The sequence below is a fragment of the Stylophora pistillata genome, chromosome 7 (genome assembly GCF_964205215.1).
Source record: "Stylophora pistillata chromosome 7, jaStyPist1.2, whole genome shotgun sequence".
NCBI lineage: Eukaryota > Metazoa > Cnidaria > Anthozoa > Scleractinia > Pocilloporidae > Stylophora > Stylophora pistillata.
The window spans coordinates 3,617,764-3,638,473 of NC_142525.1; the positions used below are offsets into that span (position 1 = coordinate 3,617,764).

Sequence of the window (20,710 nt, forward strand, 5' to 3'; positions counted from 1 at the left end):
GCCCTCCACACATTTTCAGATGTGTTGTGGTTCGCGACCCAAGCCCAGCGGTCAGGTGTTCCCACAAAGTCAAACTCAAACCGCGGTTCTAAGCTAGCAGTGGGCCTCAAGTATTCCCGGTATGAGGGTTGATTTGATCAGATAAATGAACTTCCACTTGTGATTAGCATTCGGCCCTCTTATCATTTTTCACAAAAATATATGTTCAGAAAAAAAGCTCGGCTAGATTAAAGATGGCTCAGAGCGCGGTTTGTTAAACAACGGCTGAGCTTTGTTTAAATAACCAGCCCTATGTTTAGCTTAGCTTTGTTTCAACAACTGCACCATATGTCAAACGCAAATTAGATAGGCTGTCAGAAGTGGTCGCTGGAAAACGTCAGCGACGTGAAGACTGCCGAGCACGCCTCGAGCATCTCCGATCTCATGACCACAAATGAACTCTGTCAGTCACGTGCTTGTCATCATCTAAACATTTTTAAAAGAAGTAAACATTTAATATTTTATTGGGAGTGCTAAATGTCTCAGGGATCACTTTTTATTTGTCATGGTCAGAGCTGGCTTCCTTTCCAATGGGGTATAACAACATATTATTCTTTTTCCTATTTTAAAATTCCACCATGTTCATCGCCAAAGGAACCTCCAGCTTAGATTCTCGTTCATCATATTTCAAAATACAGGAAAATAAGCAACTCATGGGATTTGTTGTCGAGAGGTCTTACTCTCCCACTCTGTTATCGTGTAGTCGACACTGTCTTAGCAATCTGTGGTGTACGTCGATAAACTTCAAGTTTTCCTTAAAGACGGACGATGAAATCGAAGGAACTTGTGAACTCAACAAGCATGATATCTTCGTTGTAAACGAAAACATTTACTTCGCTGACCGCGATGGAGTCATTTTCTCATTTCTCCTGAGGGTAATTATTGTTTTATTGCATTCATTAGTTAAAATCGTTATACAGAATTTTTTCTCTATCGCTGACGGACTGAATTCAAACCAGTCATTTAACTATCATATTACATTAACAAACAAAACCTTCACTGTGAGCGAAAACGAAAAACATAACTCGGTTGAGGCCTTACACGTAAAAATTAAACATCAACTTCGCAATAATCCTCAGGTAATCAAATTGAGATACTATATGAATATAGAATTCAAAAATAACTTAAAAAGTATCTTGCCCTATGTTACTTTATGAGCCAACTTTCACCTTTTCCTGATTATTCTAAATTTTCAGACCATAACTTCTTCGCGAAAAATCGTACTGAGATTGAATAACTCGATTAGACTGTTTTGAATCCATTCCTTAATAGTTTCCGGCGTTATCCACCTTATCATTTTTGAGACGGATAGATTAATATGCACAGCAAGAAATTTTGAATTTACGGTTCCGTAAAGACGTCGTAAAGAAAGCGTTAAGATCCTCTTTACTTATCTTTACGAGCTTCTTAAGACTTTCGTAAAGAAAGTCTTTACGCGATGTAAACGGTTGAATATAAAGATCACGCAATGAGACTATAAACGGTTTCTTTACGCGTATTGTAAAAAATCGTAATTAGTGTAAGGCGTCTACTCCGGCAATCCCGCGGAGCATGGGACCGAGTTTAAACAAGAATTAAAAAGTCGCTCGGCCAAAGTATTAGGTTCGAGTTTACTTTATGCAAATGAGATTTATGCAAATGAGTCCGAAGTATCGAAGTGCCGAAGTAGTGCCGAAGTGAGAACCGAAGTATTGGCCGGAGAGATGATCAGTCATGTGAGCAGTCAGTCAGGTCATCACCTTTTCACGGATTATAACGTAGACGTAAACGTGATCGGCAGATGCCTTATGTGTTATAAGTGCGTAAGGATTTGATAAGTATATATATGAGACAGTGTGTTACTCACCATCCATGTGGGATGTATCACATCTAACACTGCGCATGTCTACAAAACTTTACGCATGCGTTTTTCAAAAAAATTGGTAAAATACTTCATGTAAGTCTAGTCATCCTATCCTTTGCCGCCGCCGGTCCGAAAAGCCCGCTGCGGGGTTGCTAAAACGTTCCTCGGAATCAGTGTTTTTATTTTTCCTTTCTCTGACATGCCTTTTTCCATTAACATTTCAATTTTTGAAATCTACTGAGGTAGTTTTTTTTTCCAATAAATAATAAATAAATTCCTGGACACGTAGACAATGTGGTTTTCCAAATTTGTTGGTAAACATCTTTAATCTTCATTAAAGACTTAAATAAAATGCAACTTGAGGGGGTGGGCAGAAAATACTGAGTATTCTTTGTTTTCACGTGACGTCATCGATATTCTAAAATGATAAATCGCAGGGCCCCTGAGTTTTCAGCTTTCTTTGGTTATTGAACATCCTAAATGCATCTCGTTTTGAAGGTTTTCAGCTCTTACAGCTCTTATACTCTTACAGCGATTTTTAGCAATCTAAACAGTCGAGGTATCGTGAAAAGTGTTTATGTAAATATCTGCTAGTTGTAAAGGGCGAGCGGATCGATTTTTACAGCAGAAGTGAATTCCAGATGTTTTCAGCGATTTCCGGCCGCCATTACTGTGTCCCAGACTGGGACACAGTAATGGCGTAATGGCATAGAAAACACGCAGGCCAAGGCAATCAGCTGATCTTATGGCTCGAAAAGCTTCCTGTAATAGGCATTATGTAGCTTGTACGCATTTTTGTTCCTCCAATCATACATGTTTCAAAAAGAAAAAAAAAACTAATCTCTCGAGCTCGAAATGGGGAGCGCCTATTTTAAGTTATTAAATATATTGACGCGGACAGCAGGTTTATGCTTGTGTATGAAACAACGTAAAAGAAGAGATTCTGATAACCGCGAACATAAAATTAAAGACGTGTAAACTTATTGTGCGTAAAGAATGATAAAGGTCCGTAAAGAACAGTGCGTAAATAATCGTAAAGGATGTTAAAGACGCGTAAAGTGTCTCCAGCGAAACTGCTCAAAATACATAAAGTTTTACTTAAGACAGACGAAACACGATTATGTCAATTTTTGGGGGGTTACTAACTAGAAAGCAGTGAGTTGTATCCATCTTTGACCCATATTCTTTACGAATATGTAACATTGTTTACGTATTCTTTACGCGTTCCTTGCATTTACGCGTCTTTACGGAATGCGTTACTTTTCCGTAAAGAAAACGCCATATATTTACGGATCTTTACGCAAATGCTAAAGATACGTAAATTCATCATTTCATGCTGTGATGGTTATTGTGCTAAAATCTGCCATTAATTCACTCCTTGTGGCGTAAGTTCTCGTGAAAGCTCAGTGAGGCATAATGGGACATGATATTTGCAATTTCACGAATTTAAATGGCTTCCCACCTGATTTCTTTTTGTATGTTTGTCTCACTTTCAAAGACATCTGGTTTCGTACGCGCTGTGGTTTAAAGTATAACAAATACACAATGTGGAGCTTTTCTATTGAAATTGGAGAATTAAATTAAAAGAATATTTCCCTTTCATACATCATAAGTGACAAAGCTTTCATCTTTTTGTGTAAAGAGGCTCCCCCATCATTACTTTTGACAATTTCCCCGCAGATTCAGTCATCCTGTCGGAAAGAGAAATTTTTAAAATGTTTATACTCCTCCGCCTTTTTGTTTCAGTTTCTTAAAAAAAGAATGTCTCTACTTTTATTTTACGGAAAAATTAAGACTCCCCTTCAAAGTAAATGAACTTGACTTTACTTGTCGAAAGCTGTTCAGAGCTTATGTTAGTATGTTATTTGCCTTTCTTTTTCAGTTTCTTAAACAAAAACGATTTCTCAACTAGTATAACATGAAAGTATTTAAAAATCCCCTGCGAAATAAATGGATTTGACTTTACTTGTCGACAGCGGTTCAGAACTTATGCTATGTTAAGGCGATCGATTTAAAATTGTCTGGACATTTTCCAACCATTACTGGGTATCCTCTTCACATACGAATATTAACGAAATTCTTCAGACTTCTTGATTAGGACTGAGTCTCTTTACTCGTAAGAGTTATACTACTTTGGGTTTTTTCGAAATCGGAATCTCATTCACTTTTCCAAGGGAAGATATTTCAACAATCCGGAGTTTTCTTTTTCTAAATCAGTAAAGTTGTCATCCTTTTCCGGCTGACTTCTCCTGGTGATGGACTTCAAGCTGTCATGTTGATAATTTTGTTCCAGACGACAGATCTTGTATCCACATATGAAAATCGAGGAAACATAAGAAGCAGCTTACACACAGTTTGTAGGTAAAATGTGGAAACTTCACCTGAAATCTTACGTAAGCGTGATCGGGAGACCCTTCTCTTAACTTGCATATCCACACTTTACCAATTTCTAACAAAGACTCGGAATTCTTAAAATGCAAGCGTAGGCAGGGCTAAAAAAGCATATCAGTGGATATTTTAGACACCAATGAGGACACAGATTGCCTCAAACCCGAGAGTACTCAATTGTGTTTACAAAACTTATTTGCATAATTCTGAAAATTAACAAGGACATCTAGCTCTTAGACCGTTCAGCTTCGTTTGCTTATCCTCTACATGTTCTACATAAGTTATGGCGACGCAAAAAAGGAGAATTGGAAAACAACCAAACCATTTTGAAACATGTGTCCGAAACCCTTTTTCACGGGCTATAAGTAAACGAAACTTTGTTTCTCAAACGTTAGTCGAGAAGATCGCTCTTAGCGAGAGCGGCACTTAATTCCATAAACCTCACGTTGTTCTCCCACCCAACAACGCCAATAAGCACACCATTAGTACTCAGGGAGGGGTGGGTGCAGTCAATAAGTACTGAGGGAGGGTGGGAGGCAGAGTGTTATTACTCAGGGAGGGTGGGAGGTGGTTGTAATTGTAAACACTACTGGTTAATGGAGCTTTTACTCGATCGTGCAAATTATTTTATCGGTTTTTCGACTGACTTTTTGTATATCAAATTTTTTGCGCCGGGCCGAGGCGTTTCCTTAATTTTTTTGTCATGTGAAAGCGAAACTGTCATGTAAACACCGGACTTTCATTTGTATTGAAAATATCACGTTTACGATCCTCCACTGTTGAGTTGCCAGTCTGGCATAGGTTATGCGTGTGCCTTTTGAGGCGACTTGTGACCCATCAGTTTTCCTTTGTGTCATCAGACGAGATCACGGAATTTCCGGTCCTTAGCCCTTGACTTAGCCGCATATTGAATTCACAAGCCGCGCATCGCAATTTTACCGTTTATACGTTTACTATATAAAATCATTGTTGGTACAGTCGTACAAAACAACCTTCTCTCGGGTGTCTCGAAAACGCAGACCACAGACCTCGAAAACGCAGACCTCGAAAACACAGACCTCTAAAACGTAGAACTCGAAAACGCAAAAGTCGAAAAATTTGTTTTCGACTTTTCGAGGAGAACATTGGTTCACGCGCAGACGTCCAACGTTGAGCGCGGGACAAGCCATATATGGCTACTGAAATAGACATTAGCGGTGTACCACATTCCTTGAATGCAAAAATTCAAGTCCCTCGGCGATATCAATCACTGCCTTGAGAAAAAGCGGTAAAAAATGTTGAAAGGCTTAGCCTGCTTGTATTCTATCAAGACAAAGCAATAATTCGAGGAGATCTAAACCTGAACATCAAGACCGAATGGTAGGAAATCAAAACACTCGTATTCCATCATATAAGCAACCGGTTTAAGACCGATTAATATAATTTGTACGATCGAATAAACCTCCATTAACCAGTAGAGTTTACAATTACAACCACCTCTCGCCTCTCCCTGAGTAATAACAGTCGGCCTCTCATCCCTCCCTCAGTACTTATAGACTGCACCCACCCCTCCCTGAGTACTAATGGTGAGCTTCCCCCCTTATAAAATGGTAAAAAAAAAAAATGGTTAAAAAAATAATCCAGTCCAGTCCATACTTTACCCTATCCCGAAGCCGAAGGCTAAGGCAAATAATTGATCTGCGAGCTCCTACACTGACAAATCACAATATTTTACGATAACCGAGTTCGATAATTGTTTTATCATTCGATCACCGAGTTTGTTTTCAATTTTTTGGGGGAAGCAGCAAGCGAGTTTGTTTTCAATTTTTGGGGGGGAAGCGGCAAGCGCGCACTACTGCCAGATATCAAATGTTTTCCTTGTTTGTTTTGGTCGATAAAATCTGTGAATACTACGCATGAGCAGAATATTATTTGCAGCAAAGACGGATTTAGACGGTAGTACGCATGAGCAAACCATTACTTGTAGGAAGTTTTTTGTAGATCACGTGGTCGGCTCCCAGCCAATGAAAATGGGGAAAAAAATCCATCGAATGATAATAGTATTTATCCGTCAACAAGCTAAGAGGGGATGCCTAAGTTATACGACCAGTAAAGGCCTTTAAGTCTGTTATTAAAAAATCTCTCTTGTTCATCTACACTGACTAGAGAACTTTTCATTACGATTCTAATCTCTGGAGCAACAATCAAACCTACAATGTTGACGGAGGAAAGACTGGATTTGACTCACAAGAGACCAAGTTACCGACCTACTGGAACACATCTTTCACCAAGATCTGCCTCGGTATGAAGATCGAACAACATATTAACTTTATACTCTTCAACCGGAGAGCTAATTCCCTCTACTCATTAATCGCTGATGGAAACCATTGCACGACGTCATTGGGTCGTGACAACTGGATGAAACTGATTGGCTCACAAGCATCGTTACAGCCCAATTGCAACCGAGAGGGGTTTAATGTGAAGAGCGATAGATCAGGAAGACCGAAAGCTCGCATTGGAATCCTTGGAAACAACGAGAACGAATGCAACGCTTGTGACTCTAGAATTGGGTTCGGCACAGGAGGTATACACGATGACTCCAGCACCTGTGGAAACGAAGCTAAGTATGGAAATATACATATCAAAGCGATGGGATACATTCTGATACAATGAGAGAAGAACAAGCGATAGAGATGTGGTTCAAAGTCACTGTCGAGTATTGCAGGGTGCAACCTTCCTGTGCATTATATGACGCATGCAAGTAATCTTGTTTCAGAGGCTTCGATCCCTGACCCAACGCTTGGAGAACAGGACCTTCAGCTCCGCATCCACTGGGTTAGGAACGAGATTAGTGTGATAGGCCTGCGCTCATTAAATAAATTATGCTTTCTTATTTACTGCTAAAGCTCGCTATTGAAAGAAATAAATTGTTACTTTTTCAAAAAAAGTATGTGGCGACTGTCAGTTTTTTTTGTTTTTCTCTAAATTTATAAGTATCCTCTCTCTATGAAATAAAAGTGGAAGCTCTCGGGCGATATTGGAAACCTTCAAAAACTCGAATTACTAGCTGGCTAGCTGACTGGCTGGCACACTCACTGAATGAGTAGCTTTAAAAGACTTTTACGGTACAAATACATTTATATCTACAACCTGACCGTGCGCATGTCTCTGAAGAGCCTGCAGTGCAGACATCTTGGAAGGGCGAGTTAACGTTAAGAAGCGCGCGATCGTTCATTCAACCGGCCATATTTATTATTTATTTATTTATTTAAAGATTTGCGGCACCAATAACAATGTACGAGTAGTAATAAGACATTATGTCCCCAACAAGATTCGACAACCAGCCCTTTGGTAATAATAATTTAAAAACAAGAGAAAAAACCTTTCCCGATATATCAACCAAAACTAAATAAGTTAATTGATTAATTCATAATTAACGATTGCATACACTATATAAATTTACTCTTCTGCATTCTGGACAGATAATCTTAAATGAACGAACGTTGTCCCCATCCAAAACATTATAACGACGCTTTAAAAATAATGATTTAAGTTGGCACTTGAATGAACCCAAGGATTCAGCCAACTTGATATTCCACATGATACAAATTCTATTAAAGAAATAGTCCCGAAAATGCGAGATACGATTTATATTTCTCCTGTTATAACGCTTAATTTAACTTTGATTTGGAGTTAGAGTCCACGGTAAGGGGAGGGGCGGAAAGGGCCACTCCCATATCCTCACCCCCCTCAATATCTGTTCACAGTCGCTCGCCCCTAATGGTTCAAATTTCTTTATCTCCTCAGCCTTCCGCCTCCGTTAAACTCAATGATGATCGCCGTAACTCCCGCCAAGAAAATACTGAGCACACTCTCACCAAAATTACGCGTTCTCTGCGGGCTACAATTTAGAGTTTGAAAACAGTGTCCGCTGAGGTTTTCCTGCTCCCTAGATCCTTGAGTTCTACCCTATATTTTTGTCTATTGGTGTCGTCTGTTAAATTTTTCATCGATGCCCGCCAACCTATTTGAGGAAAGTTGTTTGTTTTTTTTTTCATTTTCAAAAGAAAGCAGTAACACATCCTGTAACATGTGCAAATATTTTTATTGAGTGAAATTTGCAGCTTTTTGTGCCACTAGGAGTTTGCTAATTCGCTGTCAGCCAATTCATCACTTTCAAAGCGAAATATGTTCATGACGTAAGACTGCTAAGGCATAATTAGGCGCTTTCAAAGTGAATGGAAAATGGAGATTCAGTTAATGCCGGGCTAGGAAGCAATTCAGTTCTCTCAGAGCGTCAACATTTTTGTTGACATTTTTTTGTCAAAGTAACGGGGTAATTAGTTATTATTACAAAAAGCGACAGGTGTCTCCACATAGTGCGACAAGTTTTAATCAAATTATGAAGCACAGGAAGTGTTATTACAAGCTGCAAAGACTATTCCACTGATAGTGCAACAGAACAAGATATGGCTTCGAATACGACAGTTGTATTGTTATTCTTGTTGGGTAATGTACGTTTTTCCGCCGAAGACAACCCCAAAAATTCTCGCTTTTCCTTTTTTGAAACCTTGCAAAATAGGAGGCTCATTGGATATGTTGCCAAACGGCTTTATTCACCCAGTTTATTATCTTGCGGTCAGCAATGTCTGAGAAACACCTGGTGTACTTCGACCAACTTCAATTTTTCCTCCAAGAAGAAAGACGAAGGAACTTGTGAACTGAACAAGCACGACATGTCCATTGTTAACGAAAACAACGATTTTTCTGACGACGAAGGAACGACTTTCTCGCTGTTACTAAAGGTCAGAATCAACAGTATATGTTCTCTGATTATCTTAACTGGAGCGGTCATTCTTTATTTCAAAAGAGCAGTTGTGAACGGTCAATTTTCTACAGTCCCCCGACCCTTTCTACTTTGTTGGTGACGACTGAATAAGACAGGAAAGTAAATGCAATGATACGAAGAGAGGGAAACTTACCAAATGACGAGGGTAATCTAGGAAACACGACACACTTAAACAGAAGCAAAAGTAATTGATAAAGAAGGCACTCCTGCGAGAGAGCGTAAAACATGGCACGTATAGGACGGTGTAACTTACCAAAAGTGCGAAAATTATAGTGATTAAATGAATGAGTGAAAAAGAGAAAAGAATTCGCGTAAATTAATTTAACCTACAGTTTCATAGTGGATATCAGAAGGATGCAGAATAATCTGCTTATCATATTCCAAAATCCTCTAATAAAAATTGCTTCTCCTTTCAAAAATATTTGAATTAAAGTTTAGTTCTATCGGTAAAGTAAAAAATTAAAACCCTTCATGGAAAGTAAATCCACCATATTGATACGTTCTGTCACCATGATGACGCGCTTCTCTTTATACGTGAAAAAATTAATGTTACGTTCACAGAACACACTGAAAATATCATGTTCTGAAAGAAGAGATATTTCGGCTTGCTGACTGGCTCCGCCTGCTGACCATGACGATGGCCGTTTGCTACTAATACCTAAGGATAAAGTATCATCTCTTACGAGCGACTCATGTTATCTATATTCTCCAGGGTTGTCAGATGATTGGTTGCCTCAATGGTGGTTCTTGTATTCGAGACGTAGAAAGGCAAACTTTCTCGTGCGCTTGCCAACAGCCTTGGATCGGGGAAAGATGTCACATGATCAGTCTCGGCGCATGCGGTGGGGGTGAATGGACGCTGGTTATGAAAATAAACGGCTCTCAGGTATAAATTTGTTAAACTGTAATGTTCTCAAATTTGACTGGCTACGGACAACTATAGTGTGGAGGCTTCATTTTGGAATATTAGTCGGAGGGGATGCCTAAGTTAAGTCTGTTATCAAAAATCTCTCTTGTTTATTTACGCTGAATAGAAAACTTTTCACTACGATTCTAATCTCTGGAGCAACAATGAAACCTTCAATATTGACGGAGGAAAGACTGGCTTTGACTCCCAAGAGACCAAGTTAACGGCCTATTGGAACACATCTTTCACCAAGATCTGCCTCGGTATGAAGATCGAACAACATATTAACTTCATACTCATAAACCGGCAAGCTAATTCCCTCTACTCATTAATCGCCGATGGAAACCGTCGCACGACCTCCTTGGGCCGTGACACGTGGATAAAGCTGATTGGTTCACAGGCATCGTTACAGCCCAATTGCAGCCGAGAGGGGTTTAATGTGAAGTGCGATGGATCAGGAAGACCGAAAGCTCGCATTGGAATCCTCGGAAACAACGAGAACGACTGCAACACTTGTGACTCCAGAGTCGGGTTCGGCACAGGAGGTAAGCACGATGACTCCAACACCTGCGGAAGCGAAGCTAAATATGGTAATATACATATCAAAGCGATGGGATACATTTTGGTACAATGAGATAACAACAAGCAATGGAGATGTGCTTCAAGGGTTCTGCCGAGTTTTGTAGGGTGCAACCTTCCTGTGCATTGTATGAAGCATGCAAGTAATCTTGTTCCTCAGGGACTTAGTTCCTTAACTCAACACTCGGGGCACAGGACACTCGGCTCCGCATCCACTGGGGCTGGGAACGAGATTAGTGTAATAGGCTTGCGCTCATTAGATAAATTATGCTTTCTTCTTTACAGCTAAAGCTCGCTATTGAAAGAAGTAAATTGTTACTTTTTCGAAAAAAGTATGTGGCGACTAACTGTTTCTTTATATCTTCTTTCTTTGAAATAAAGGTGGAAAACTTGTCGGGCGATATAGGAAACCTTAAAAAACTCGAATTACTTGCTGCCTAGATAACTGGACGACGCAGTAAATGAGTAGCTTTAGAAAAATTTTACGGTACAATTACATTTATATCTACAGCCTGACCGTACGCATGTCCCGGAGGAATTTGCAGTGCGGACGTCTCATTAGGACGAGTTAACGTCAAGAAGCACGCGATCGTTCATTCAACCGGCTATATTTATTATTTATTTATTTATTGATTGATTTATCTAACGATTTGCACACTAATTACAATGTACGGATAGTATGAATAATAAGACATTATTTTTCCTACAAGATTCAACTACCAACCCAGCCCTTCGGTAATAATTAAAAATAAGAAAGAAACAAAAAAACCCTTCCCCGATCCATCAACCAAAACTAAATAAGTTAACTGATTAATTTATAATTAACAAGTGCATGCACCATATAACTTTACTCTTCTACATTTAGGGCAAATAATCTTAAATGAACGAACGTTGCCCCCATCAAAAACATTCTAAAAACGCTTAAAAAATTATGATTTAAGTTGGCACTTGAATGAACCCAAGGATTCAGCCAACTTCATATCATCAGGGATACTATTCCACATGATACAAATTCTACTAAAGAAATAGTCTCGAAAACGCGAAATACGATTTTTATTGGTCCTGAGATAAAGCTTAATTAACCTGTGATTTGGAGTTAGATTCCACGGTAGGGGAAGGGGGCTGGAAGGGGCATTCCCCTATCCTCACCCCCCTCAATATTTTTTCACAGTCGCTCAGCCCAAATGGTTCAAATTTCTTTCTCTCCGCAGCCCTCCGCTTCCGTTAAACTCAATGATGATCGCCGTAATTCTCGACAGGAAAATACTGAGCACACTCCCGCCAAAATTACTCGTGCTCTTCAGGCTACAATTTGGAGTTTAACGACAGTGTCCGCTGAAATTTTCCTGCTCGCTAGATCCTTGAGTTCTACCATATATTTTTGTCTAGTAATGTCGTCTGTTAAATTTCTTATCGATACCCACCAGTCTATTTGAAGAAAGTTTTTTTTCTTTTTCATTTCCAATAAGATATTTGATCAAGAAAGCAGTAGCATCTCCTGTAACATATGCAAACCTTTTCATTGCGTGGAATTTTGTAGTTTTTTGTCAGATAAGGAGTCGAAGAGTTGGATTACCTTTTTTAATTACCGGACTTGCTAATTCGCTGTCAGCCAATTCATCACTTTCAAAGCGAAATATGTTCATGACATAAGACTGCTAGAGCACAATTAGCTATAGAGGCTTTCAAACTGAATGAAAAAACTGGAGATTCAGTGAATCGCCATGATACAATTTCTCCCAGAGTGTCAACGTTTTTGTTAATATTTTTGTTGAAGTAGTGGGGCAATTGCGCTGTGCGCTGTTACTATTTATAGACCCGAAACTCAGACGAAAAAATTGAAATTAACATTAATCATTCTCTCACTTTTGTCTCTCTTTTTCATTAAAATGAGAAAAAATGTCAAAAGTCTGACAAAAATCGCATTTTTGCGCGGCGCTATTAGTTATTACAAAAAGATACAAGTGTGTTCAAATGGTGCGACAAGTTTTATTCTAATTACGAAGCACATGAAGTGTTATCACAAGCTGCATAGACTATTCCATAATGCATAGTTATCACAAAAAGACACAGGTGTGTTCACATGGTGCGAAAAGTTTTATTCAAGCTGCATAGACTATTCAATACTGCAACAGAACAAGACATGGCTTCGAAGACGACAGTTGTATTGTTCTTCTTGTTGGGTAATGTACGTTTTTCCGCCGAAGACAACCCCGAAACTTCTCGTTTTTCCTTTTTTGAAACCTTGCAAAATAGGAAGCTCCTTGGATATGTTACCAAACGGTTTGATTCACCCAGTTTGTTATCTTGCGGTCAGCAATGTCTGAGAAATACCTGGTGTACCTCCGCCAACTTCAAGGGGAAAGACAAAGGCACTTGTGAACTGAACAAGCATGACATGTCCATTAACGAAAACAACAATTTCTCTGACGACGAAGGAACGACTTTCTCGCTGTTACTTAAGGTCAGAATTAACATTATATTTTCTCTGATTATCTTAAGGAGCATTCGATGTTTATTTCTAATGAGCAGTTGTGGACAGTTAATTTTCTACAGTCCCTCGGCCCTTTATACTTTGTTGGTGACGACTGAATAAGACAGGGAAATAAATTAAATACAATGATACGACGAGACAGAAACTTACCAAATAGTGAGGGAACTAGTAAAAGCGAAACACTTAAACAGAAACAAAAATAATTCATAAGCCACGCACTGCTATGAGGGCGTAAAACATGACACATATGGGAAAGCGTAATTTACCTAAAGGGCCAAAATAATGGTGAATAAATGAATGAGGGAAAAACAAAAAAGAATGCGCGTAAATAAAGTTAGTCGTTTCTACCGTTTCATAGTGGATATCACAAGCATACAATAATTCCTATTTGAATTCACGACTCATACACAAGAGTGGGTTGCAGCTCGAACTAGGATCCCGAGTATTTAATGCCGTCCGACAAAGTAACACAGAGTAGTAAACAACTAGTCATCGCCTGTCGGGCTAAAACGTTCAGTGTGCCGCCGCCTGATACGAAAACCCAAAAACCCAATGGGAAAAATGGGAACGTATTCCCCATCCAAAACTGCAGACGCACCGACCTCTGGGGGTTAGAGGTAAAACAGCTTAATTACATGCAAGATAAAATTTAACATAAAACTAGGAAAGTTCGAGACCTGAGATGCATACATTACAAATGTCAAACCTTAAATACACCATAAAGTAAAAGACTCAATTAACACCATAGCGGCCCACGTGCTAACATACCAATAGGAAAATATTTACATTCTTTGTCACTGCCACATACAGTTCAGTAGTTCCGCCGAATGTAAATACATTGATCTGCTCATCATATTTCAAAATCTTCTGATAAAAACTACTTTTCCTTTTCAAAAACATTCAAATTAAAAAAAAAATTGAAAACTATTCATGGAAAGTAGATCGCTGTATTGATAAGCTCGGCTGCCGTGACTACGCTGTTTCCTTCATACGTGGAAAAATTAATGTTACGTTCACTGCACGTACTGAAGATATCATGTTCTGAAACAAGAGATATTCTGGCTTGCTTGCTGGCTCCCCCTGCTAACTATCAAAATGGCCGTTTGTTATTAAGAGCTGAGGATAAAGTATCAACTCTTAGGAGAGTGTTATTGTTATCTATATTCCCCAGGGTTGTCAGATGACCGGTTGTCTCAATGGTGGTTCCTGTGTTCGCGACATAAAAAGGCAAACCTTCTCATGTTCTTGCAAAAATCCTTGGACTGGTGAAAGATGTGAAAATAAAATGGGTAATTATGACGTTAACCACAAAGAAAGGCAAAAGTTTATGAGTTCCACTTTTCATCTTTTTTCAATGTGCCATTCAATAACCTCGTCCACCTCAAAAGATTGTCAAGTGAATAGTAAGCCGGTAGACAGTGAAAGCATCACCCTCTGTGAACAGAGATATGGAAAAAATGAAGTTAGCTCGTAATGGCACCTAATACATATTCACCGCCTCCTGGTTAGCTCAATTGGTTAGAGCGCCGGATTGTGTTGTGCGGGAGGTCGAGGGTTCGAGCCCCGGCCGGACCAAAACTCATGGTCTTAAACTAACTAAGGAGAATTTGCTACCTTTCTGTAACATCAATGAAATGGATAGATATTCTAGTCTTCTCGCATAAGGACGAATAAATGGAGGCCCCGTCTCCTGTAGGGTTAGGGGTAGGAGACGTTAATTTCCCACGCACGAGATTACTGTGTGATGGATGTCCTCCCCTGGGGTGGGATGTGTGGGAGGAAAAGGTGAGGTCGTTACATGAACTAAAGCGGCTGCCAGAGGCGCCTGATAATGCTGACGTCCGATCTCAACCTTAGTAACACTGTAGACCTTAGCAATTCAGCCTATGTTGCTATTAAGGTATCCAATCTTTCACTTTTACTTTCACTTTCACTTTCACTTTCACTTTCACTTTCACCCTTCAGCCTCTAATTATAAGAGTGACAAGCAACTAATTTCTCCTCGTATTATCCTTGCTTCCTTGCTGAATCAAGCAAAAAACTCATGGGAATTTAGGAAGTAAGCATCAACTAAAGAATACTTTGATTGTCAAACAAATTCTCCTTGTCAGTGCTTTTGGAAATGTATAAAAAACAGTATGGAGAAGATGAAGATGCATATTGACCTTACGCTGTAAAGGGTTAAAGATGCTGAGGTATAACTGAGAGAATTTTGTCTTTGAGTCACGTAATGAATTCTAACTATTTCGTTTCCCTTCGTCTTCCAGGGAGCTTTACGTGCCAGGAAATTTATCATAATAAATCGTAAGTTACTGGTAGAACATTTTCCAATCACTCTTAGTTACAGTCAGTACTGGCTTCTTCCAGCATCAAATGATAAAGTCCTGCTGGTCAGTCTCAGTAAAAAGTTCCTGTAATTACTATGAAAATCGACTTTTACAATCCAAAGACGTAGAAGTATTTTTGGCGACTTCAATTCTTGAGGAAGAAACAGTAATTCACACTTCCAACCTGTTTTTTCGTGGGAAATAATTCGACTTGAAAACTCTAAAAATGATAACACGAGAAAACCATTCTGTAACTAAAGCCTCAACAAGTCAAAAAAAAAATTATCACTTTAAACCTTCTTCATAAAAAATAGAAAAGCGAGGCAAACGTTCCTACAGTTTTGTACTTTTAGTCATCAAACCACAACCCTTATGATATACCTCTTACCTATTTCCTTATGGCAGTTCTTTTGATTTTTCTGCTGTCGCTTTTTCTTTTAGGGCTAATGGGAATAAGGCCTATTCATTACAAATAAGTTCTGAGAAGGTTCCCATGTACTGTCACATGACAAGTCTTGGCGCGTGCGGTGGATATGGATGGACGCTGGTTATGAAGATAAATGGCTCGCTAGTATGTACTTATTTGATTCACCAATTATGGCTCTTAGGTCTTTTACAAGACGTCCAGTTAAAACAGCGAACGGCTTTAATGATATCATATCGCTTAAGCAAAAATATTTTGGCATTCCATGATTTGTTTGCTTTATTTACTCATATTTCATATGCACTTTATGGTTAAGCTTAAAAACGAACAGAAGCCGCAATTTTCTTGCAGCCGTATGCTTGTCATTAGTCGGGGTCGATATAGATTGTAGTCCAGTCTCGATGTACTTGAATGCACTTTTAACCATGCATCGTTCTATATTCGAAAATCATGATTCACTCAGGCCTTAGCGAGACTACAGGCAGCCCAAGCATACTGTGTGTGACTTTGGGTGCAAAGTGCATTAACGGTAATAATTAACATATTAAGATCGAATCTCAAGCGTACGTGTGGGCCGTTAAAAAAGGACAAATTTGAAAAAAAAAATAAGAAAAAAACTTCAAAGGATAATAAAAGCGAGGAATAAAACAGACGACGTCCCTTTACCTTTTTTCTGCAGCCGCTTTGTTGCCAACAGTTGTTTTAACGCTGTTTTAGCGACTTGCTTTGTAAGGCGTGCGGTGTCAACAGTCAACAGTCAACTGTAAAATAGGAAAAATTATAAAAAAAAACTAAGAAAAATTAAAAAGGAAAACAAAAGCGAGGAATTTATGGTACGAAGTCTCCTTTCCTTTTTTCCGTACCTTCTTTTTCCTTTACGGTCCATTTAACGCTGTTATGGCGACTTTCCTCGAAACGCGTGTTGTGCTACCGGTTAGCTGTGTACAATAAAACTCAATGCTGGAAAGTTCAATCGATCCCGAACACCAACCGTCGCTGCTCGAAGGCCGATAAATTCCACAAAAGTCGACCGACCTTCCTCAAGTTTGCACCCGCGAGAGCGCTTAGCTATAGCCTACCCGTTCCAACGGCAAAATTATCTAAATTCCGCTGCACATCCGAGAGCCGCTCCATTTCACCACCCATTCTGGCAAAATCGCTTTGTAGGTACGCGTACTCCTTTCGCCCTTACTACGGGTTTCAAATATAAAAGCTTGGCGACCGCGTCTGTCGAATGAATGACAATCTCCCATGGGAGGGTCGTAGCCTTTTCCCTCTGGCAAAAATATCCGCATATATACACGGTTGACCGGTAGCACCACACGCGTTACAAAGAAGGTCGCCAAAACACAGGCAGCCCAAGCTCACTACTAGAAAAGCGGACCTGACTCTTACAGTGTTGCGCAACGTTTTATATTTATAAAGGTTTGTATGGGATGTTAGTATAATTTCAGAGCTGAACAAAGAGTTTCCAGCAATCTGATTGGTCGAGCGGTTCCTTATAAAAACTAAAAAGTTAACAAATGTTACTAAAATGTTACGATTTTAGAAATTTCTGTATTGTTCAGCTCTGAGATTATACTAAAACAATTATTCGCCTCAGGTTCGGCGAATATTGTCGAATAATGCCCTCGACTTCGTCTCGGTATTTGACGATATTCACCTCACCTTCGGCGACTAATTGTTAATTATCGGTTTGCCTTAAAAGAGGGAAAGAATGTCTTGTTTTGAAATGAAGTGGACTTATCTTATTGCCTTATTGTTTTCTTTGTTGATTACTAACGTCTCAGGCCATTTTGAAGCGTTCTCGGTGAGTTACTGCTATTTTGGTGTTCAACTGCTGAAAAAAGACAAGGCCCGGAAACCCATTTTAGAAGTATCCGTCGCCCGAAGCGAATTTCCAATTTCGAATTAGGCTCGTTGAAACGATCGCGGACCCGTTCGCCGATCCCACATTATGTCGGGTAACAAAAATAAGCACGGCGAGGGTAGCCAGCGGCCTGCAGTCAACAAACAAACCAGTTAGCTCTCCTGGTCGGCCGGCCGCTGGCTACCCTTGCCGGGCTTATTTTTTAGCAGTTGAACACCAAAATAGCGCTAACTCGCCGAAAACGCTTCAAAATGGCCTGAGACGCTGGTAATCAACAAAGAAAATAACAAGGCAATAAGGTAAGTCCATTTTATTTCAAAACAAGACATTTTTTTCTCTCTTTTAAGGCAAACCGATAACATCCCATACAAATGTTGCGTAATACTGTAAGAGTCAAGTCCGCTTTTCTTGTAGTGAGCTTGGGCTGCCTGTGGCCAAAACAGCGTCAAATGGACCGTAAAGGACAAAGAAGCTACGGAAAAAAGGAAAGAAGAGTTCATACGATATATTCCTTGCTTTTGTTTTCCTTTTTAATTTTTTCTTAATTTTTTCTCTAATTTTGCCTATTGACTGTTGACAATACACGCGTTACAAAGCAAGTCGCCAAAACACCGTGAAAACGACCGTTGGCAACAAAGCGGCTGCAGAAAAAAAGTAAAGGGACGTCGCATGTTTTATTCCTCGCTTTCATTATCCTTTGAAGTTTTTTCTTTATTTTTGTTTTTTACAAATTTGTCCTTTTTTAACGGCCCACACGTACGCTTGAAACTCGATCTTAATATGTTAATTATTACCGTTAATGCCCTTTGCACCCAAAGTCACACACAGTATACTTGGGCCACCTGTGCCGAGACAAACTTTGTTATAATGAATTAATTTGTTCATGCCATGTCTAGGGAACGTTTCACTATGATGACAACCTCTGGAGCAATAAAAAAACTTTCAACCTCGAAGGAGGAAAGACTGGGTTTGACTCAAAGGAGACCAAGTTACCGACCTACTGGAACACACCATTCACAAGGATCTGTCTCGTTATGAAAATCGGTGAAAACGACAGCTTTATTGCAATTGACAAGCCGGCTAGCTCACTATATTCACTGATCGCTGATGGTAAATACCGCGCCACCTCATTGGGTCGTAACATGTGGAAGAAGCTGATTGGCTCAAGGGCCTCTCTGCAGCGCAATTGCAACAGAGAAGGATTCAATGCGGTGGGTACTAGTTCTAGTCATTCGAAAGCAAGAATCGGTTATATTGCCAACCAAGAAAACGATTGTGACTCCTGTGATTCCAGAATTGGTTTTGGTACTGGAGGTTATCACGATGACTCAAACACGTGTGGTAACCAAGCAACGTATGATCCAGATAACGGGAATAGACATATCAGAGCTATGGGATATATTTTGGTGCAGTAAATTCTTTCCAAGATAAATGGTGATGCGAACAGAAGTGTTACGGTACCATTATCGAAATGTAGTTGATAGAGAAGCAGGGAATGGCCGCGAATACGTTTGAAAAACAGGAGGCCAAGCTATCGATGCAGTGAAACATGTTCTTCAACAAGATCTGTCTCGGTGTAGGGAACAATCAATATTCCATGCGTGCTGTTCCTAAAAAGTAGGACAGCTATTTTAAAAAAGTTGCAACGATCGCTGCTGGTTGATACTGTGACATCTCTCAGGGGTCGTAACACTGTGAAAGGATGTGACGGCCTCAGGTGGCTCGAATTCTTTGCAGCCGGACTGTGTCATGGAACTATTCAAGGTTACCTACACTGCAATTTAACCAGTCTCGAGAAATTATCAGTCTTCTCTCGAATTTTTCTCTTGTGATTTCAAGAGTTCCTCTTGTTCCGCCGGAGGGATATTAAAATGATTCCAAGCGACAAACCAAATAATAACTTTGAAACATGATGGCTCTCTGTAAACAATGATCGCTGATGGGGAAAATCACGTCACTTCACTCAGCTATGGAACGTGGAAGAAGCTGATGAGCACAAAGGTTTCATGAATAATCAGTTTTAATGAGTGTTTCGCGATTTATTTGTTTCGATCGGCCTAACGTCGGAAAAGGAACTGTTGCTAACAACCAAAAGAGCAATAAGCAGATTTGGAGCATGTAAAAATGAATAGATAGATTTTAATTTTTGCAGTAATCTTAACTCCTTTACAACCACAATTCTTAACATTATTTGCTAACAGCGAGACTTTTAAAAATCTTTTGTTATTTTAATCGTTATCGTTGTAATTATAGTTATCTTTATCGCACCTTTATCGTGCGGCAGACATTCTCTCCTTGATGATTATAAAACCGAAGCCCGAGCTTCAGCTCTCAAAGTGGCTGTGATACAATTTCTTGCAGTTGATACCTAAACTGCTGCTGCTCTAGGAATCATGCAAAAACTTCTAGTTTCATTTGCTCCATTCAATATTTTGGGGTGAGTTTTCAGATATCGATAGGAAGTAACTATCAAGAGATTATTTATGATAAAATGATAACAGTAGTTATTTATCCTAATAAACGTAAGATTACTGACTTTTTGACTCACAGGAATGGGGAGAGGAGGAATGGGGAGAGGGAGCTAAAACAGTCTGTATCCCGCTTTCAGAGTTCGTTAAATGCAAACTTGCTAAAGAAAAAAAAGAAAGAAAGTGAATGTACGAGCATTCCACACTTTTTCAGATATGTTGTGGTTTGCGAGACAAGCCCAGCGGTCAGGTATTCAAGCAAGGTCAAACTCAAACCGCTGTTCTAAGCAAGCAGGGGGCCACAGGTATTCTCGGTATGAGGGTTGATTTAATCAAATAAATATCCTTCCACTTATGATTAGCGTTCGGCCCTCTTACCACTGTTACAAAAATATATGTCCAGAAAAAAAGTTCGGCTAGATTGAAGATGGCTCAGAACGCGGTTTTGTTAAACAACGACTGAGCTCTGTTTAAATAACCAGCCCTATGTTTAGCTTAGCTTTGTTTCAACTACGGCACCCTATGTCAAACGTAAATCAGATA

At 39.5% G+C, this 20,710-nt stretch overlaps 3 protein-coding genes across 3 annotated transcripts; all 3 read left to right on the top strand.

The window, feature by feature from the left end:
• The first annotated feature begins 617 nt into the window (after positions 1-617).
• LOC148726229 (uncharacterized) lies at positions 618-7,002 on the top strand. The gene is made up of 2 exons (XM_088728686.1): positions 618-914; positions 6,416-7,002. Exons 1-2 carry the CDS (start codon positions 618-620, stop codon positions 6,920-6,922), a joined length of 804 nt encoding a protein of 267 aa, XP_088584812.1. The 3' UTR covers positions 6,923-7,002.
• A 1,092-nt stretch (positions 7,003-8,094) lies between these two features.
• On the top strand, positions 8,095-10,976 carry LOC148726230 (uncharacterized). The gene is made up of 3 exons (XM_088728163.1): positions 8,095-9,054; positions 9,811-9,984; positions 10,133-10,976. The coding sequence occupies exons 1-3, from the start codon at positions 8,719-8,721 to the stop codon at positions 10,637-10,639; spliced, it is 1,017 nt and encodes a 338-aa protein (XP_088584289.1). The 5' UTR covers positions 8,095-8,718; the 3' UTR covers positions 10,640-10,976.
• A 1,603-nt stretch (positions 10,977-12,579) lies between these two features.
• On the top strand, positions 12,580-20,235 carry LOC148726231 (uncharacterized). Its single transcript, XM_088728154.1, has 5 exons — positions 12,580-13,048; positions 14,250-14,367; positions 15,346-15,382; positions 15,847-15,976; positions 18,596-20,235. Exons 1-5 carry the CDS (start codon positions 12,668-12,670, stop codon positions 19,112-19,114), a joined length of 1,185 nt encoding a protein of 394 aa, XP_088584280.1. The 5' UTR covers positions 12,580-12,667; the 3' UTR covers positions 19,115-20,235.
• The last annotated feature ends 475 nt before the right edge of the window (positions 20,236-20,710 follow it).